At 40.4% G+C, this 20,379-nt stretch overlaps 1 protein-coding gene across 1 annotated transcript; it reads right to left on the bottom strand.

Moving 5' to 3' along the window:
* Positions 1 to 302: 302 nt before the first annotated feature.
* On the bottom strand, positions 303 to 956 carry LOC134934017 (olfactory receptor 5P60-like). The gene has a single exon (XM_063929539.1). It carries the CDS (start codon positions 954 to 956, stop codon positions 303 to 305), a length of 654 nt encoding a protein of 217 aa, XP_063785609.1.
* Positions 957 to 20,379: the final 19,423 nt, after the last annotated feature.

Here is a 20,379-nt window from a genome sequence, read left to right as displayed (position 1 = left end):
GGGAGGGCCCACAGTCTTAAGTGCCCTGGCCTACCTAAGGCTTAATCTGGCCTAGGTGTATTCCCCTAACTATGATAGGTTATTGATATCTTATTTATACCTCAAAGCACAGCTGTGTAGATACCCTTGCTTGCAATATGCTTTATGTCTCCTGTTTATTGATTCTTCTGTTCTCTACTTATAATTTTTTTGAATGCTTTTATGATGTCTTTGTTCTTCAAGCTGTAGATTATAGGGTTTAAAAATGGAGTGATGACTGTATACAGCACAGAAAGTACTTAACTGGTGTTCACTGGTTTACCTTAGGTTGGCATAAGATACATAGCATTAAGTGTACCATAGAATATAGATACCACCACAAAATGGGAACTGCAGGTTGAGAAAGCTTTCTCCCGTCCAACAATTGATTTCATTCTAACAATAGTATAAATGATATAGAGGTAGGATAGAACAATAACTGTAAAAGAACATAAAGCAACAGGAATACTTAAAATACTAGTAATCAATCGAATTGTGAAAACACTGGAGCAGGAAAGTTCAAGAAGTGGATCATAATCACAAAAGAAATGGTCTATGATGTTTGGTCCACAGAAGTCCAGTTGGCATATTTGTGATGTATGAATTAATATAGCAATACAACTACCTATCCAAGACACAATAATCAGCTTCATGCAGAATAAAGAGCTCATTATAGAGTTATAATGTAGAGGGTTACAGATTGCCAGATATCGATCATAACACATCACTGTCAAAATAAAACACTCTAGACTTTCAGAAAGACCAAATATAGAAAATTGGGTGATACATCCTATTAAGGACATGGTGCTTCTGTCAATCAAGATGACTTGAAGAAGATTAGGAACAATAACTGTGGTCAAAATGAGGTCAGATGTGGAGAGTTGGGTAAGAAAGTAGTACATGGGAGAGTGGAGAATCTTGTCGTAACACACCAACATAATAATCAGGAGGTTCCCACATATTGTTGCACAGTAAACTGCAAAGAATGAGAAGAAGAGGGGAGCTCTGAAACGTCTACTAAAACCCAGAAATATTACGATCGTGAGATTATTATGCATTTTTTGGACATAAAAGAGGAAACAGAATAATAAAACAAGCAATTTGCCTTCCTGGTAGTCACCTGTAAATATAGTAAGAGTTCATACTGTACACTTTGGTTAAAAAACATAATAATTCATTATGTATATACTTAAACTGGAACATATATATTTTTAGCTGTATAAACATGTATTCAATGAAGACTTACCAAATGTTGAAGTGACTGCAATCTTGGAACATCAAACACTTATATGTATAAGGATGGCCTGTATAGAGGGGATGTAGTTAGCATTCCATTAATCAGGTTGCGAACACTCAGAAGAACGATGTCAGAATCCTGACCGTCACCATCACAAAGGTAAGTATGATGGTTAGGCATTAGGATTAGGCACTAGGGGAAGGGTTAGCATGAAGGTAGCTAGGCTGTGGGAGGTGGGGTTAAGAAATACTGTAAACTATGGGAGGGAAGGGTTAGGGGAGGGTAGGGGTTAGCCAAATTACCAGTATGTGTCAGTATTCTGACTGTACCCAACCCATAAAGAGAATATTAGAGAACATTTGAATGACTGTTATAGGAAAAACAGCCCCATAGTCCTCCTACCAGGGTGAGTGACTAATTTTTAAAACAGTTCCATAGATGTTGAAAGGCTGGTATTGACTTGGACTTACAGATGTATTCACATATACTGTAGTACAACATTCCTCAAATCACGCCAAGAAGCCCCATTTGGTGATGACTGACTTTGCAATTTCACCTGTTACTTTATACCAATTCTTTTGTTATAAAAACACTAATTTTAAGTATTTATTATTAGTGTTTTATTTGCAAAATTCAGAAAAACTACTCATACTGAGTAAGCAGGTTAAAGGCAGAACATCTATATGATTGACTCAAATATGTATCATTATCTTTAATCTGTTACTTTGTACCACTTACAACAAAAAATACAGTACCAATACCTAGTAGAGAATTAAGGGACTAATTCAAGGTTGACTGCAAAACAAAATTTTCTTCTATTGGGCAAAACCATGCTGCACTGCAGGTGGGTCAGATATAACATGTGCAGAGAGAGTTAGATTTGGGTGGGTTATATTATTTCTGTGCAGGGTAAATACTGACTGCTTTATTTTTACACTGCAATCTAAATTTCAGTTTGAACACACCCTACCCAAATCTAACTCTCTCTGCACATGTTGTATCTGCCCCACCTGCAGTGCACATGGTTTTGCCCATTAGAGGAAAATGTTTTGCAATCAACCTTGAATTAGGCCCGTAGTAAAATATTAGCTACAGTACTTACGAGCATATTTATTCACTTTTTTTTACTAAAATAATGTGAAAAGGGTGTTTTTACACCCTTTTCATATTATTTCAGTATCATTTGAAAAAACATGAAAAACTGCTCCAAACCATTTAATTCACTTTTTTTTAGTAAGCAAGATTGCATTTCCCATACTTATAATGGGAAACGCAATCTGACCAAATTTACTAAAATAAAAATGTAAATAATTACTGCAGTGAGCCCTATGATAATTACACCAGCTTCAGCTTCAGTATTTTTTATGAAAAAAATACCCTGATAATGCTATGGAGTGGCATCGCAGGGACAGAGCTTTCTCGCAAGCTCTGTCCCTACACGGAGTAATTGATACATCCATGCAATGTAGTCAAATATTGAAGTGCGGATTGGGACGATTTTATCACATCCCATCAGCATCCTAAAATGCGGATGGTGATAAATCTGCTGTTTAGTGCGCTAAAGTGAGTTAAGATGCGTTCATGACATTATAGATATATGTCCACATACATATATTGATACAATTATAATTGTAATGATACAATTATAATTGTAATGATACAATTATTTACAGTGCATGTAAAAAAAAAATATCTTATTCAATTTAAATTTGGGAAGGTGGAATGGGGAGGGGAGGGGCACTGCTGAAATTGGGCCCAGCTAAAGTACTATAGTATGATCAAAGGTATAAAATTTATGCATTTAGCTTTTTGATAATTATTTACAGTGTTTAGTAATATCTAAACGCAGTTATTTATTGGCAGGTTAACTGGTTAATGTCAAAGAGAAGCACCCAGCGCCAGCTGATAATATTAAAATATCTGCAGCCTCTATAGTGGGTATGCTCCTCCCACAGTATAGCAAAAACGAAAAAAGAGTTTTCTCCACAAATGGAGAAAAATATATAGAGACGCTGATATAAAAATATTATGAATAAATATACAATATGGCAATATATTACATTTTTGATTTTAGATTTATTTAAACAATAAAAAATGATTATTTGTATTAATACCGGCCGGTAAATATATTCAAAGATATTCCATTATTTATACAATCCTGAGAATAATCAATTTAAAAACAGATCAATTACTGTATCTAAAAATCTAAAGCAAAACTGTAATACAGAATGTCCTTTAGAATACAAACGTATCTAGATGTTGAAGATTTATTATACTAGTGCGTGTGCCCGATTTTGTAAACGTAATCACTCTTCCCGTCCACTGGTAGCAGTTCCTTTTTATGTGGACATATCAGGAAATCCTCATTATGTTCTGAGGAAGCTGCCGAGCGGATCTAAAGGCAGAGAAACGCGTAAACCCCTTATCTTTTACCACAAGCCGGCATATCCATCTATTTCATCATATGACCAGATGAATATGGTTTATACGTCCTGAAAATCAGGTGAGTATATTTAGTTACAACTGCTTTATAGCCTGAATATATATTGGCTTATCCCATGAAATTCACTGTGTGAAAGTTTCTTGTTCACTGTGGCATAGAGGGAGCAAAGTTGTATTTATCCTTAGGAATGAAGTTATTTACTTGATGGTAAAGGAGCTTATTGGGAATGATTCCATAGAGACGAGGTATACAGTATAGTGCTCACCTCGTTACCTTATGTTGGACTATGCACCGCTCCCGGACTCAGCTGTCGGCGCCGCTTCAGGCGCTCGTTTCTCCTGCAGCCGTCTCGTGGTGTGCTTCCTCTATATTGTCAAGCTCCACACTGCACATAAAGCTGTTCCTCGTGCAGCTCGTTCCCGGACTACGCTGCCAGCGCTGCCTCAAGCGCTCGTCTCTCCTGCAGCCGTCTGGTAGCTGTTCCTTCTGTGATATAGTGTCGGGCTCTACAATGCACATGAGCCGCACAGAAGATACTGTTCCCAGTGCCGCTCTCTCCTCAGATGACGGTTTATTTTCAGGACGTATAAACCATATTCATCTGGTCATATGATGAAATAGATGGATATGCCGGCTTGTGGTAAAAGATAAGGGGTTTACGCGTTTCTCTGCCTTTAGATCCGCTCGGCAGCTTCCTCAGAACATAATGAGGATTTCCTGATATGTCCACATAAAAAGGAACTGCTACCAGTGGACGGGAAGAGTGATTACGTTTACAAAATCGGGCACACGCACTAGTATAATAAATCTTCAACATCTAGATACGTTTGTATTCTAAAGGACATTCTGTATTACAGTTTTGCTTTAGATTTTTAGATACAGTAATTGATCTGTTTTTAAATTGATTATTCTCAGGATTGTATAAATAATGGAATATCTTTGAATATATTTACCGGCCGGTATTAATACAAATAATCATTTTTTATTGTTTAAATAAATCTAAAATCAAAAATTGAATACATTGCCATATTGTATATTTATTCATAATATTTTTATATCAGCGCCTCTATATATTTTTCTCCATTTGTGGAGAAAACTCTTTTTTCGTTTTAACTGGAAATTATGTAAAGCATGAAATCAACAAAAAATATGGCAGAACTTTTATCACCTATAATTTGACCTTATAACAAAAAAATAGTTAAAAACTAATCACACATGTGAAAAAAGAAATAAGTGAAAAGAAAGTACAGTACAATTATATAAATGTGCATGCTTCACAAAGCAGTGAGCTTTTTTATTTTAATTCCTTCAAAGTGCAAGATATTTCCCTGTTCTCTATCCTATTTAGGTCATTCTGTAGGTATTCAATGGGATTGAGCTCTGGGATTACATTGACTAAGCCATTTGAAGAATTAGATTTTTTTCTGATGTCATTTCTTGATAGAGCTGGATTTTTTACCCCATTGCTTAAATATGCAGAATAAGGGAGATATTTGTAGCATGCAAGGAGTGACCAAAATTACTGCCGTAAATCCCTGCAGCTCGATAATGTTAGTAAGCCTCTGTCTAGTTTCCTTGATGATTTTTATACTTGTCCAGTCCTCAACTTTGCAGGGAAGTCCTGCTGCCAGCAAATTCTTCATGGTACATGTATTGCCCCTGGATTGATTTCATGCTCAACTACTGAATTGTACCTTTAAAATTTAAGTCTTCTAGAAGTTATGAATTATTTTTACAGACCATGGCAATCCTAGCACTTTACCAGCAAAATTATGCTAAGTACCCTTTGCTGCATGGCGTTTAATGTGATTTGTAAGCCTTGAACGTAACTACAATCCAATTATGATGGGGAGTACATATTTATGTTCCAATTGTATTGCAGGTTTTGTATTTATTTTATTATTCCTGAAACTTTTGTATTGTTTTTCACTTTTGTTTTGCCAGTTTGTGGAAATATGCCTGCCATTAATTTAAGCTTACATCTCAAAAACATTTAAATTCAGTAAGGTTAAGTAGACTTTTATCTTACGGTAAGCCTGTTACTTACATCAGAGACAGAGTTAGTTATTCAATTTTAATGTTCATGTGGGATGTTTCATATTTTAGTTACTCTCTTTTATTAATTTAGCAGTGTAAGCTTACTTTGTGTTTCAGTCATGAACTTTACTATTAAAATGATTTTGTTGCAGAACTGTAGAATTGTTGCTAGTAACAGTAACACATTGCTTGAGAATCAACACCTTTTTTTAAATAAAGTTTAAATAAAAGTTTTCAAAGATGTGGTTACAATATAATAGTTTAAAAATACGTGAAAAATGTGCATAATAACTACTATACAAAAACAATAAAAAAATAAAAATTACAAATTATGTTCAATCTAGTTAAACATCCTTTGATTTTAATAATAAAGCTATTTGCCTCATAATAACAATACATTTACTTATAATACACTTTTTAAATACATTATTCCTGTACTTAATGATGTTGGCTGCTGAATGAAATTATGTTTCTAGCAAAGAAAAGAAAGAATAAAAACAATTTACTTACTTGTTTGCACTTTAGAAATTGTAACAGAAAAGAGCATTTACTGTATGAGGTCTTTTGTGAAAAGTCTTGCACAGGATGAAGAAATAAACAGAGCGCTTCTGTGCTAATCATTTTATAAATGGGTAGATAAAGCCCTATAGATATACTTAATGTGAAAAGTCCGGTGTTAATCTCTTGAGTGTTTATAACAAGTCCATAGTGTAAATCTAGAAGTAAGAATAAGTTTCAAGAAGAGTTGCAAAGAAGTTGTAATTAGAAAAGTTTTTTTTTTTCAAAGAAAGTGTTACTAATACTGTATGTCAAATATAAAGTGGTAAGTAAATAGCTCATACGAATGTGTCTGTTTTAACTGTCACTTCAGTCACACCAAACAGTGTATATCAGTACACCAGATCCCTTGCAATTCAATTGCACAAAGCATCTTTCTCACTCAAAATGTGTTCTTATTATTTGCTTAAATAAAACAGCAGGGAGTAACAAAACTACATTGCTAGTGCCACGGATGTGTTTGTCTGTGGAACCAGGCTAGGCATCTTGGCTTGAATGGAGTCTGAGGAATTCGGACAGAATCTGGGAGGTCTACTTAAGTTCTTTATAGAGATGAGATTCTGTGGTACCCAAATCGCTTTGAACATTGGGGATCTGAGCGCAACCGAGCCAAGGCTCAGGTGTTCCCACCAGACTCGGATCCCACGTCGAGGCCGAACATCATCTTCCTGGCGTCGGATTCTCACGAGACTTGGATTCCATATAAGGCACTACGGCCGGGCCTCAACACCATTTCACTCAATGCATGCTGCTGTTTGCTGTGCTAAACTCTGCTGTTTAGGCTGTGCTATGTCCATCCAGACTCCAGACTAATTGTGTCAATGCAGTATAGTGACTGTATATAGGGGCATGTTGTGCTAAACTCTGCTATTTAGGCTGTGCTGTGTCCATCCAGATTCCAGAATAATTTTGGCTGTGCAGTAAAGTGACTATATATAGGGGTACACTGTGCTGTACTCTACTGTTTTAGCTGTGATATGTCCATTCAGAGATTCTAGACTAAATTTGGCTGTGCTGTATATTGACTGTGTATATAGGGTCATGCTGCAATGTACTCTTCTGTTTAGGTTGTGCTGCGTCCATCGAGAGACTCCAAATTAATTGTGGCTGTGCAGTATAGTGACTGTATATAGGGGCACGCTGCGCTATACTCTGCTGTGTCCATCCAGAGACTCCAGACTATTTGTGGCTTTGTTCTCAAGTGTACTTTGTTCATGTGCATCTATAAGCCTTTTGATACACGTAGTGATATGCGACTTAATAAATGGATAACTATCAATTTAGAGAAGAGCAACCAAATACTAGTGCAGCAGCTGCTTCCACGAGTCAAGATGATGACGCAAGTCCAGCAACGTCATCTACTAAAGCCAATCCTCAAGTGTATAGTGGGTCTAAGTCATAATGATGCAATACATTCCTACTCAGAGTCTAGAAATCCACTATGGCAGTAAAACAAACTGTGTGTTCAGAAACAGAAATGTCACAAGTCCCTGAGGAGTGTATAAGAGTGCTATGTGTGAGCCTGATTTTTCTGATATAGGACTCGTTGAGAAGCTGCCTTCAACTATTTCTGCTCACTCTGTAAATGTGGCAATGAACAGCAGAAGTATAAATTAGCTGACGACATAGAAAATGAGGATGCCACTTTGGAATTGCAAGAGGATGATGGGGATATTTGTGTAGCTGATGCTGGTGCTAATGAGGATGTTGAGGATGTTAATTGTGTAAGTCAGGCACTAGTGGATGCAGATTTTGGCCATGATAAGAAGATGGCCATTATCATGCATGGGCATAGGACCAACAAATCCACCACAGATGTGTGGAATTATTTTTACCCAAATTATGACAACATTTGTCAAGCCATCTGTAGCCTTTGTGGAACCACAATAAGTAGAGGAAGGGGCAATAACTCTCTAGGAACCTCCACCCTGTTACGTCATTTGCAACAAACTCATGACAAAGTTACTGTATTAATAACATCAAAAGCTGGTGATAAAAAAAACAACAAGCAGTCCAGAATCAGTGAGCTCCCTTCTCTTAACAAGATCCCAGCACCTGTAATATCCACCGCCAACATCTTCATCCTCAATATCCATAGTAATCCACAGAGGTAGTCCTGCATCCAATGTACTAAGGCTAGGTGACTCCTCCCCATTCCAGGATTCCTCAGAAGAATCCTTGAGTGCTAGGCCTGCTGCTGCTGCTGCTTAGGGTGGATCTTCAGCCCAGAAGGAGACTAGGAATACTACTAGTTGTATTATAAAAGACAATTGACTGCGGAACAATCCTTTGCAAGGAGAAGTAAGTATTACAGCTCTCACGCAGCCGCACAGCAGATCACTGATGCCATCACGGCTATGCTATTAATCGATCTGCGTCCAATATCCAGCATTGCTGCAGTGGATTTTACACAGGTAATTGAAGTCCTGTGTCCATGGTATCAAAACCCTTCTCGGTTCCATTGCAGCTGAAAAGCCATTCCTCGGCTGTACCAGGATGTAAAAAAAACTTAATTATTGGCCTACAAAATCCCATTGTACCCACTGTCCACTTAACTACAGATATGTGGACAAATGGTAGTGGGCAAACTACAGATTACATGACTATGAAAGTCAACTGGGTGGGTGAATTGCCTTCAGCAGCAGCAGAAGCATTATCTAACAAACAATTCCAGATCATTCAGAGGCAGGATACTCTGTGTATCACTTTATTCAATAAGAGGCTTACCAATGACAACCTCTTAGAAGAACTAAGGGATGTCAAAGAAGCATGGCTTACCCCAGTTGGAATCTCCTCAGGATTTGTGATCTGATAACGCCACAAATATTGTGAAAGCATTAAAGCTGGGTGAATTACAACACATCCCCTGCTTCTCTCACACAATCAACTTAATGGTACAGGGCTTTCTAAAAGTTGACAGGGGCATGCAGAAGATGCTCACTGTGGCCCGAGAAATCTTGAGATATTTTTGACATTCAGCACCTGCAAGAACAGTTTAATTTGCCCTGCCAACAATTGAAGAAAGAAGTGGTAAATCAGCTTGAAGGAATTGAAGGAGATTAAAATGAGAGAACCCACAAAGTATGCTGGACTTGTAGATCAAGTCCTTTATTTGCGTTGCCAGGATCAATGGGTTGCCAATATCTTTATATCTGATCATTACATTTTAGCAACTACGCTTGATCATAGGTTTAAGTCGTATGCTGCATCTTTGAATCCAACTGATCCAGATCTTTAAAGATGCAAAGAGCTCCTGGTGAGCAAGTTGGCAGCTCAAGTGACACATGGCACTACAACGTCTCTTCATTCAGTTTCTTTAGCAGCAACCCAAAAAAAAATGAACTGGAAATTCCATGAGGAAGGCTTTTCCTGGCAATTATGTCAAAGTACAGAGACTTCAGTAATGGTGGATTCCAGCGTGGATGAATTAATGTTGTGTGAGGATGATTTACACCCTGATGAGGGTGAGAATAGCAATGATGATGACATCTAGCCACTTTAGAGCTGTTACCATAAGCCGATTGATATCTTGATTTGCGGAGACCCAAACAAACCAAGCATTTTAGCCACAAAAGTGGCAGTCCCTGCTGCTGAAGTGCTTGGTTTCTTAAAGTGTGCATGTCCTTTTTAATATCCAACATAAGGGTGGGAGGGGGTGGGAGGGCCCGAAGGACAATTCCATATTGAGTTGTGAGGTCATCAAAATTGACTGGAATTGACTGGGAATTAATGTAATTGAGGTTAATAATAAATTAGGAACAAAAAAAGGCCCAAATTATATGATTTTAGCTTTTTTGATCAATTAAAAAAAAATTCAAAGCCAGCAAAAATGGTTCAGCACAGATTTATATTTCTTTATAATATGTCTTGGAAGGATTGAATAGAGAGTAGCATTTGCATGTTTAGTAATTGGACTCTAATATTGAACTATAATGTGTTGGAACTGGAATTGAGTTGGAATACTTTGGAACTGGATTCGAACCGTAATGGAATGGAACTGGGATTGAACCAGAATCCACTGGACACTGGAATTGAATGCAATGTACTGGACAATGGGATTGAACCAGAATGCACTGGATACCAGGATTGAACCTGAATGCACTTGACACAGAGATTGAAGCGGAATGCACTGGACATCTGGATTGAACCAGAATGCACTGGAGCTAGGAGTGTAGCAGATGGTGACTACACTGGAATTCTCTATGCTGGAGCAGTAACCACAGGAGATCATAGGTTAGCACAAAACATGGCTGAAGACAAAATTACACTGGTGCATTATGAGAGGTCAGAAGTCACCTTTAAACCACCGCTCCTCCCTGATTGTCTGTGAACTATTTAGACATGACTCCTGTTACTCCATTGGTAATTCAGCAGTCATTTGATATCCTTCAACATGGTTGCACCCTGTAGCCGGTGCACATGTGGAGTGCCGCACTTGGGCACCAGGATCTCATTGACTGCTGAGAGAGTAAAGGAGACTTTAGCAGAGTATACCTCTGGATAGGAGACATCTGCAGAGGGCCGGGAACCTGGAGCACTGGGAAATGTAAGAGAGCATGTGGCAAGGGAGACCATCACTGACACTTTGTGACAGTACCTCCTCCATTAGAAGTGACCTCTGGGAACCTCTGGCCTAATGAGGGAATTTACCATGAAACCTCTGAATTTATTGAGGAGCATGAACATCTATGGCACTAACCCAGGATCTCTCCTCCAGACCACATCCTCTCCTTCACTACTGCCCACTAGCATACTGCTGGGCTGAGTAGCAGAGAGGTAAGGGGGGGTGGATGAGATACATAGGGGGAAGGGTTATGAGGAAGCTAAAAGACACAGGGGGATAGGGCTGAGAGATAGGAGGATGAGGCTGAGAAATACAGGGGGTGAGACTGAAGATGAGAGACATGGGGTATGAGACTAAGGAACACAGTGAGCAATGAGGCTGAGAGATAAGGGGTGAGGCTGAGAGACAAAATGAGAGGGAATGAAGCTGAGAGATAGGGTGGATGAGGCTGAGAGACACATGTGGTGTGGATGAGGCTGAGAGACACATGTGGTGTGGATAAGGCTGAGAGACACATGGAGGATGAGACTGAGATACACGGGGAGATGAGGCTAAAAGACATGGTGGTGAGGCTAGGAGACACAGGGGAGATAAGACGCTGGCTCCATTCAGCACCTGGACCCTTTTCACCTCTTGACAGCCCTACAGCAGTGCAGGTAGGACTTGCTGAATCATAGAATTGGGGATAGAATGTGCACAAAGCGGGCACAGCCAGGTGGGTGACAAGAACAGTGGGCACTACTATCTTAAGTGACCCAGCCACCCCAATGGCTTAGTCCAGCCCTACTGTCACTCACCTGATGTTTGCAGCTGCAATGCATCCATCGTCACTATTCCTGATCTGCACATGAGCGGTGAAGTACCTGCAGATGCAAAATCAATAAAATAAAATAAAAATCTGAGAAAACATTGCTACAGCATCTACCTTTGAATCAGCCCAATAGTACTTAATGGGTAATATCATGTAGCATTTTACATGCTGTGTGGCCACATATATTGTATATAACTTAAACTTGTTTCTACAATCAACAGAATTGAGAGTATTGCTTATTAAAAAGTCTCTTTTTTAACCTTAATTACGATTGGTAAATAAATAAAACAGTTAAATACTTTGCAGAATTATTTTGATATGTGTTTAGTAGAGATGTGCACCGGACACTTTTCGGGTTTTGTGTTTTGGTTTTGAATCTGGATTGGTTTTGCCAAAATCACCCTTTTGGTTTTTGGTTTTGGTTTTGGATCTGGATTTTTTTTTGTAAAAAACATAAAAACAGCTAAAATCAAAGAATGTGTGGCGTTTTTTGTTCCTACAGTATTAACTTCAATAACACTCATTTTCAGTCTACCCTGAACACCTCACACCTCACAATATTGTTTTTAGGCCAAAAGCTTGCACCGGGGTAGCTGGATGACTAAGCTAAGCAACACAAGTGGGCTCTAGGAGTGGCACTGCAGTGGCAGACAGGATGGCAGTTTTAAAACCTAGGCCCCAAAGAGCACAAAATGCAAAGAAAAAAAAAGAGGTACAAGATAGAATTGTCCTTGGGCCCTCCCAGCCACCCTTATTTTGTTTAAACAGAACATACACAGTTTAATAAACCCATCATTTCAGCGACAGGTGGTCCCCCTGGAAAAATTTCGCCAAGTTTTCTGAATCATAGTTAGCTACAAATTTACCACCTCCATATTTGATGACTTTCACATTATGAGAAGAGGCAAGAGGAAGAGGTTAATGTCAAGAAGGTGATTCAAAATTAGATAGGCACACACAATCAGGAACAACACAAAGGCTTTCACCTCCACTCCTATCTTGGTTTGGAACAGAAAGGACTTTAACCAAGCAAATACATAATTACCACATTACTGGACAAACTGAAAAACTAGGGGCAAAAGCCTCCAAATTTGAACCCCCTTCTCCATTTTCAGGGACTATGATAATCTCGGATTTAATGCTGGGATGCAAATAAACTGGTGTATACCACAGGATCAAGACTGGATATTTTTCCCTCCACTGAGTCTGGAGACTTATTTTCTGAAAATCTCGGGGGTTTCTTTTTTTCAAATTTTTTATTGCATGTTTATTTACATATTTTGTAGCAGATGCCTTATTTTTGTTTTTCACAGCTCCCAGTTACATGCATGTGGGCATACCTGTGTGTCCCAGTTACACGCATGTGAGCATACCTATGTGTCTTGTTAATTTTATTCATATTTTATTTTTAAATAAAGCATCCCCTTAAATGTTTTAGCAGCCCCTCCTGAGCCCCACAGCAGCTCCGGATTGATTAAATTGAGTTTGGTAGAGTACAAAGCAGGACTATGCAGTGAATTATTTGTTATTGAGACCCTACCCTAGTGGAGTTTACCACTCTAGTCCAAACTCATTTCATATTACAAGTAGGACTGTGGGAGGATGCAATGCTAACCTCTGTGCCGACAGCATGCCTCAGCCTGTCAAGCCAGGCAGCTTCCTGGCTGTAAGCCACCATCATGAGACTCTATACTGGGCCCTTATTCAGTAACTGTTTGTGCCTCACATGAGCTCCTGGCCCATCTAGTGCCGCAGTGCAATGGAGAGCTGATGCAATGCAAGACCAATGAATCTTTGTTCTTCTAACACCGCAAGGTCTTGCGATAACCCTAAGCAGCTTTTACATTGTACAATTATTAAGCAGAAAACATTTACTAAATAAATGAAAATAACCCTGTACAACAATGTGCATAATGTAAAAATTCAAAAAATGTGGCATATTAATAAATCAAAATTAAGGTTGACTAATTAGAGCCATTCATTTGAGTCCTTAACATGAAATAATTGAGATGAACCTCTCTCTAATGCTGGGTACACAGTGCACACTAGAAGATATATCTATTAGAGATGAGTGGGTTCAGACAGGGCACCCCAGGAATTATACGGCAGTGCCTCTGGAATTACACAGTAGATAGGCATCACCCCTGGACTTATACAACAGATAGGCAACACCCTTGGACTTATACATCACAGGGAGCACGCCTGGAGAATTACACAACATAGCAGACAGGCAGCAGCATCCCTTGACTTAAACGGCAGTGGGGTAGCATCCATGGACAGATAGGGCAAAGGGGCAGCACCCCATATAGGGCAGCACCCCTGGAATGATGTGGCAGACAAAGAAAAGACATGCAAGATGGATTTGTCCTTGGGCCCTCCCACCCAGCCTTATATTGTATAAATAGGACATGCACACTTTAAGAAACCAATCATTTCAGCGACAGGGTTTGCCACACGACTGTGGTTGAAATGATTGGTTTGTTTGGGCCCCCACCAAAAAAGAAGCGATAAATCTCTCCTTGCACAAACTGGCTCTACAGAGGCAAGCTGTCATCCTCACCCTCTGATCCCTCACACCCTTCAGTGTTTACATCCTCATCATCCTCACAGAGAAATAATTCCACACTGAAGAGGTGGATTTTTTGGTATTTTGCCCAGGCATGACAATGGGCTTTTTCATACCATGGCCAATAACTGTCTCCACTGGTGCCTTATTCAAACAAACCACATCACCATTAGAATCCTCATTGTCAACTTCCTCCGCAGCGCCAGCTACACCCATGCCCTCCTCATCCTGGTGTACTTCTACAGTGACATCCTCAATCTCAATATCACCAACTGGACTGGCGGTGCTCCTCCCAGCTCTTGCCGGGGGCATGCAAATGGTTGCAGGAGACTCCTCTTTCCATACAGTCTTGGGAAGGTCAAGCCTAGACATTGCAACCGCAGACACACTTGTACTGTCCTTGGGGATTTGTGATATCGCTGAATGCACAGTTGTTTTTCCTGTGCTTTAACAAGCTTTATTTTTTTATTTTTTTAGAGAGAGGAGGGCTTCCATCTTCATGAGAAGCTGAACCACCAGTCACGAACATAGGCCAAGGCCTTAGCCTTTCCTTGCCACTTCGTGTTGTGAATGGCATTTTGCCAATTTTACGTTTCTCATCAGATCATTTCTTTCTTATTTTTGGTAATTACTTTTGCTTCATGAATTTTACATGACCTCTCTGACATTGGGCATCGGCCTAAGCATACAATGTTAATGGAATTGCATTGTCACTGTCATGACTGGTGGCAGCAGCAGCTTCAGCACTAGTTCAGGACGGGCATCCGTTATCCGGATACCCGTTAACCGAAATATTCCGAAAACCGGAATAATTCAGTCCTGTAGTGACGTCATGATTCTGCCAGCATCATGATGTAACTGGATTCTGCAGCTAATCACACACAGGTGGGGGAGTGGCTTTGCAGTTATTCCCTCACTGCCGCTGACTCCCAGTACCCGCCGCTGACCCCTTGGATTCCACCACTGATGCGCCGGACCTGCCTGATCCCCGGGACCCCCCAACGCTGGACCCACAACAGTCCCCCCTGCTGACTCACCGGACCCATGAAACCCATCCAGATAACAGGTAATCTGTTATCCAAAAAAATCCCATATCCGGAATGCTCCTGGTACCGAGCTTTCCAGATATGGGATACTTGACCAGTAGTAGGAACTGGAAGTGGTTACTGATCTTTCACTATTTTTCCTCCAATTTTTTTTCCATTTCACAGGACAGCAACCCTTTTTTTTACAGCAAACATAACAGTGCTCTTTTATAATTACAGCACCACTGTATTTTTACAGCATACAGGAAAGGGTCACAGCACCCCTGTATTTTTACAACTCCCTGCACTTTTACAGCATACAGTACAGGGACACAGCACCTCTGTATTTTCACAGCACCCCTGTATTTTAACAACAACACTGTATTTTTACAGCGTACAGGACAGGGCAAGTTTTCCTTTATTTTTACAACAACCCTGTATTCTTACAGCATACAGGACAGGGACACAGCACCCCTGTATTTTCATAGCACCCCTGTATTTTTATAATACCCCTGTATTTTTACAGCATACAGGACAGGGCCAGAGTTCCTTTATTTTTACAACACCCCAGTATTTTTACAGCATACAAAACAGGGCCAGTATTCCTTTATTTTAATAACACCCTGTATTTTTGCAGGATACAGGACAGGGACACAGCACCCTGTATTTTCACAGCACCCCTGTGTTTTTACAACACCCCTGTATTTTTACAGTATACAGGACAGGTCCAGAATTCCATTATTTTTCCAACACCCCTGTATTTTTACAGCATACAGGACAGGGACACAGTACCCCTGTATTTTCACAGCAACACTGTATTTTAACAACACCTCTGTATTTTTACAGCAGATAGGATAGGGCCAGGGTTCTTTTATTTTTACAACACTCCAGAATTTTTACAGCACACAGAATAGTGCCCCTGTACAGCACAGGACAGCAACACCCCTGTACAGCACAGGACATCAACACCCCTGTACAGCACCCCAAGCATCATAGGACAAACCAAGGACAGCATCCCTGTACAGCACCCCTAGCAGCACAGAGAAGCACACCTGTAAAGCACCCCTAACAGCACACAGGACAGCAACCCTAAATAATATATACTGACCCCACCCCACGCCACCACCCACAGAGAAACAGAGGTCTATCTCCCTCACTCACCAAGGGGGTCATTCCGAGTTGGTCACTTGCTAGCAGATTTTTGCTGCCATGCAAATGCTAAGCCGCCGCCCTCTGGTAGTGTATATTAGCTTAGCAGTAGTGCAAACGCTTTCATTGCAGAATGGCTACAAAAATATTTTGTGCAGTTTTAGAGTAGCTCAAAACCTACTCAGTGCTTGCGATCACTTCAGACCATTAAGTTCTGGATTTGACATCACAAACAAGCCCTGCGTTCGCCCAGCCATGCCTGCGTTTTTCTGGCATGCCTGCGTTTTCCCAAACACTTCCTGAAAACGGTCAGTTGCCACCCAGAAACACCCACTTCATGTCAATCACTCTGCGGCAGCCAGTGCGACTGAAATGCATTGCTAGACCCTGTGTGAAACTACATCAATCATTGTAATAGTACATCACGCATGCATATTGCGCTGCATACGTATGAGCAGAAGTGGCATTTTTTAGCCTCATCGCTGTGCAGCGACAAATGCAGCTAGCGATCAACTCGGAATGACCCCCCAAGCCCACAGTGAAAATGTCGACAACATGCGCCTCCTTATATGGAATCCAAAACCCATGAAAATCCGACAGCGGGATGATGGCATTTTTCCTCTTTCTGGGATCTGGTCTGGCTGGAAGTCCCGAGCAAGATTTGTTTCTCTGCTCAGATTAGAGATGTGCGGTGGACACTTCTCGAATTTTGTGTTTTGGATTTAGATCTGGATCCCCGCTCATGTTTTGGATCTGTATTGGTTTTGCCAAAACCAGCCTTTCGGGTTTTGGTTTTAGATCTGGATGATTTTTGAAAAAAACATAAAAACAGCTAAATTCCCAGAATTTGGGGGTAATTTTGATCCTACTGTATTGTTAACCTCATCAACATTCATTTTCACTCATTTCCATTCTATTCTGAAAAGCTCACACCTCACAATATTGTGTTTAGGCCAAAAGGTTGCACCAAGGTCGCTGGATGACTAAGCTATCCAACACCAGTGGGCGGCACAAACACTGGCCCATCTAGGAGTGGTACTGCAGTGGCAGACAGGATGGCAATTTTAAAAACTATGTCCCAAACAGCACATAATGCTAAGAAAAAAAAGAGGTGCACCGAGGTCACCGGATGACTAAACTAAGCAACACAAGTGTGCGGCACAAACACCTGGCCCATCTAGAAGTGCAACAGCAGTGGCAGACAGCATTGCAGTTTTAAAAACTAGGCCTCAAATAGCACAAAATGCAAAGAAAAAAAGAGGTGCACTGAAGTCGCTGGATGACTAAGCTAAGCAACACAAGGGTGCGGCACAAACACGTGGGCCATCTAGAAGTGGCACTGCACTGGCAAACAGGATGGCAGTTAAAAAAACTAGGCCCCAAAGAGCACATAATGCAAAGAAAAAAAGAGGTGCAAGATGAAATTGTCTTTGGGCCCTCCCACCCACCCTTATGTTTTATAAACAGAACATGCACACTTTAACAAACCAATTAGGGCAGCGACAGGGTCTGCCACATGACTGTGGCTGAAATTATTGCTTTTTTTTCATCCCCCACCAAAAAAGAAGCAATTAATCTTTACTTTCACAAACTGGCTCTATAGTGGCAGGATTTTTTCAACATCATCAGATCCCCCACCCACCTTCAGTGTTTACATCCTCATCCCCACAGAGAAATACTATTCAAACAAACAAACCACATCATTTAGGTTTCAGTGGACTGCTTACGCTATTACCCAAAGTTTCTGAACTTGACAATGACTTATGATGAATGCGCTGCAGGTGATGTATAAGGGATGATGTTCCTAGGTGGTTAATGTCCTTACGCCTACTTATTATGGATTTGCAAAGGCAACAGATGGCTTGCCACCTGTTGTCCAGATTTGTGGAGAAATAATTTCACACCGAAGAAGTGGCTTTTTTGGTATTTTGCCCAGACATGACAATGAGCTTTTTAATCCCATGGGCAATAACTGTCTCCACTGGTGCCTTATTCAAACAAACCACATCACCATTAGAATCCTCATTGTCAACTTCCTTCGCAGCGCCAGCTACACCCATATCCTCCTCATCCTGGTCTTCTTCTACAGTGACATCCTCAATCTCAATCTCAGCAACTGGACTGGCGGTATTCCTCCCAGCACTTTCAGAGGGTGTGTAAATGGTGGTTGGAGCCTCCTCTTCCCATACTGTCTTGTGAAGGTCAGGCCTAGACATTGCAACCATGGACAGTGCCAGCACCCCTGTATTTTCACAACACCCCTGTAATGTTACAGCATACAAGACAAGGACAGTGTACATTTTTTTTACTGCACCCCTATATTTTACAGCATACAGGAGCAGTGTTCTTTTAATTTTTAAGAACTGCACCCCTGAATTTTTATAGCATGCATGGACAGTGTAATGTTATTAAGACATCAGCACCCCTATATTTTACAGCAGACAAGAGCATTGTGCTTTTAAATTTTAAGAACTGCACTCCGGAATTTTTATAGCAGACAGGGCCAGTATAATGTTATTAAGATGTCAGAACCCCTATATATGACAACATACTGGAGCAGTGTACTTTTAATTTTTAAGAACTGCACCCCTGAATTTTTATAGTAAACAGGACCAGTGTACCAAAACTGCTCCAGCTCCATCATGTTGTATGGTTTCTGCTTGTAAGCAGCAATCTTCAAGTCTCACCACAGATTCTCAATTGGATTGAGATCTGGGCTTTGACTAGGCCATTCCAACACATTTAAGTGTTTCCCCTTAAACCACTATAGTGTTGCTTTAGCAGTATGCTTCGGATCATTGTTCTGCTGAAAGGTGAACCTCCATCCCAGTCTCAAATCACAGGCAGACTGAAACAGGTTTTGCTCAAGAATATTCCTGTATTTAGCACCATTCATCTTTCCCTTGACTAAAAACAGTTTTCCAGTCCCTGCTGCTGAAAAACATCCCCACATCATGATGCTGCCACCACCACCATGTTTCACTGTGGGGATGGTGTTCTTGGGGTGATGGGATGTGTTGGGTTTGTGCCAGACATAGTGTTTTCCTTGGTGGTCGAAAAGTTAAATTTTAGCCTCATCTGACCAGAGCACCTTCCTCCATACATTTGGGTGTCGTCCACATGCCTTTTGGCAAACTCAAAATGTGCCTTCTTATTTTTAACACTAAGTAAAGGCTTTTTTCTGGCCACTCTTCCATAAAGCACAGCTCTATGGAGTGTATGGCTTATTGTGGTAACATGTGCAGATACACCAGTCTTTGCTGTGGAACTCTGCAGCTCCTTCAGGGTTACCTTTGGTCTCTGTGCTGCCTCTCTGATTAATGCCCTCCTTGGCCGGTCTGTGAGTTTTGGTGGCCGGCCCTCTCGGCAGGTTTTTTTGTGGTACCATGTTCTTTCCATTTGAAGATGATGGATTTGACGGTGCTCCGGGGGATCATTAAAGATTTTGATATTTTTTTATAACCCAACCCTGACTTGTACTTCTCAACAACTTTGTCCCTAACTTGTTTGTAGAGCTCCTTGGTCTTCATGGTGTGATGCCTCTTGCTTAGTTGTGTTGCAGCCTCTGGGGCCTTTCAGAAATGGTATGTTTATACTGACAGATCATGTGACACGTAGATTGCACACAGGTGGACTTCATTTCACTAATTATGTGACTTCTGAAGGTAATTGGTTGCATCAGAACTTTTGAGGGGCTTCATAGCAAAGGGGGCGAATACATATGAACATGCCAATTTTCAGATTTTTTTTTATAAAAAATATTTTTTGTACACTGTAAATTTTTCTCATTTCACTTCACCAACTTAGACTTTTTTGTGCAGATCCATCACATAAAATTCATATTAAAAAAATAATTAAATTACAGATTGAAATGTAAGAAAATAAGTAAATATCCAAGATGGGGGGAATACTTTAGCAAGGCACAGTATTTGACAGCATACCGGAGCAGTGTGCTTTTAATTTTTAACAAC

Source organism: Pseudophryne corroboree, chromosome 6 (genome assembly GCF_028390025.1).
Source record: "Pseudophryne corroboree isolate aPseCor3 chromosome 6, aPseCor3.hap2, whole genome shotgun sequence".
NCBI lineage: Eukaryota > Metazoa > Chordata > Amphibia > Anura > Myobatrachidae > Pseudophryne > Pseudophryne corroboree.
The sequence above is the reverse complement of the archived record's forward strand: the minus strand, read 5'-3'. Positions and strand labels throughout refer to the sequence as shown.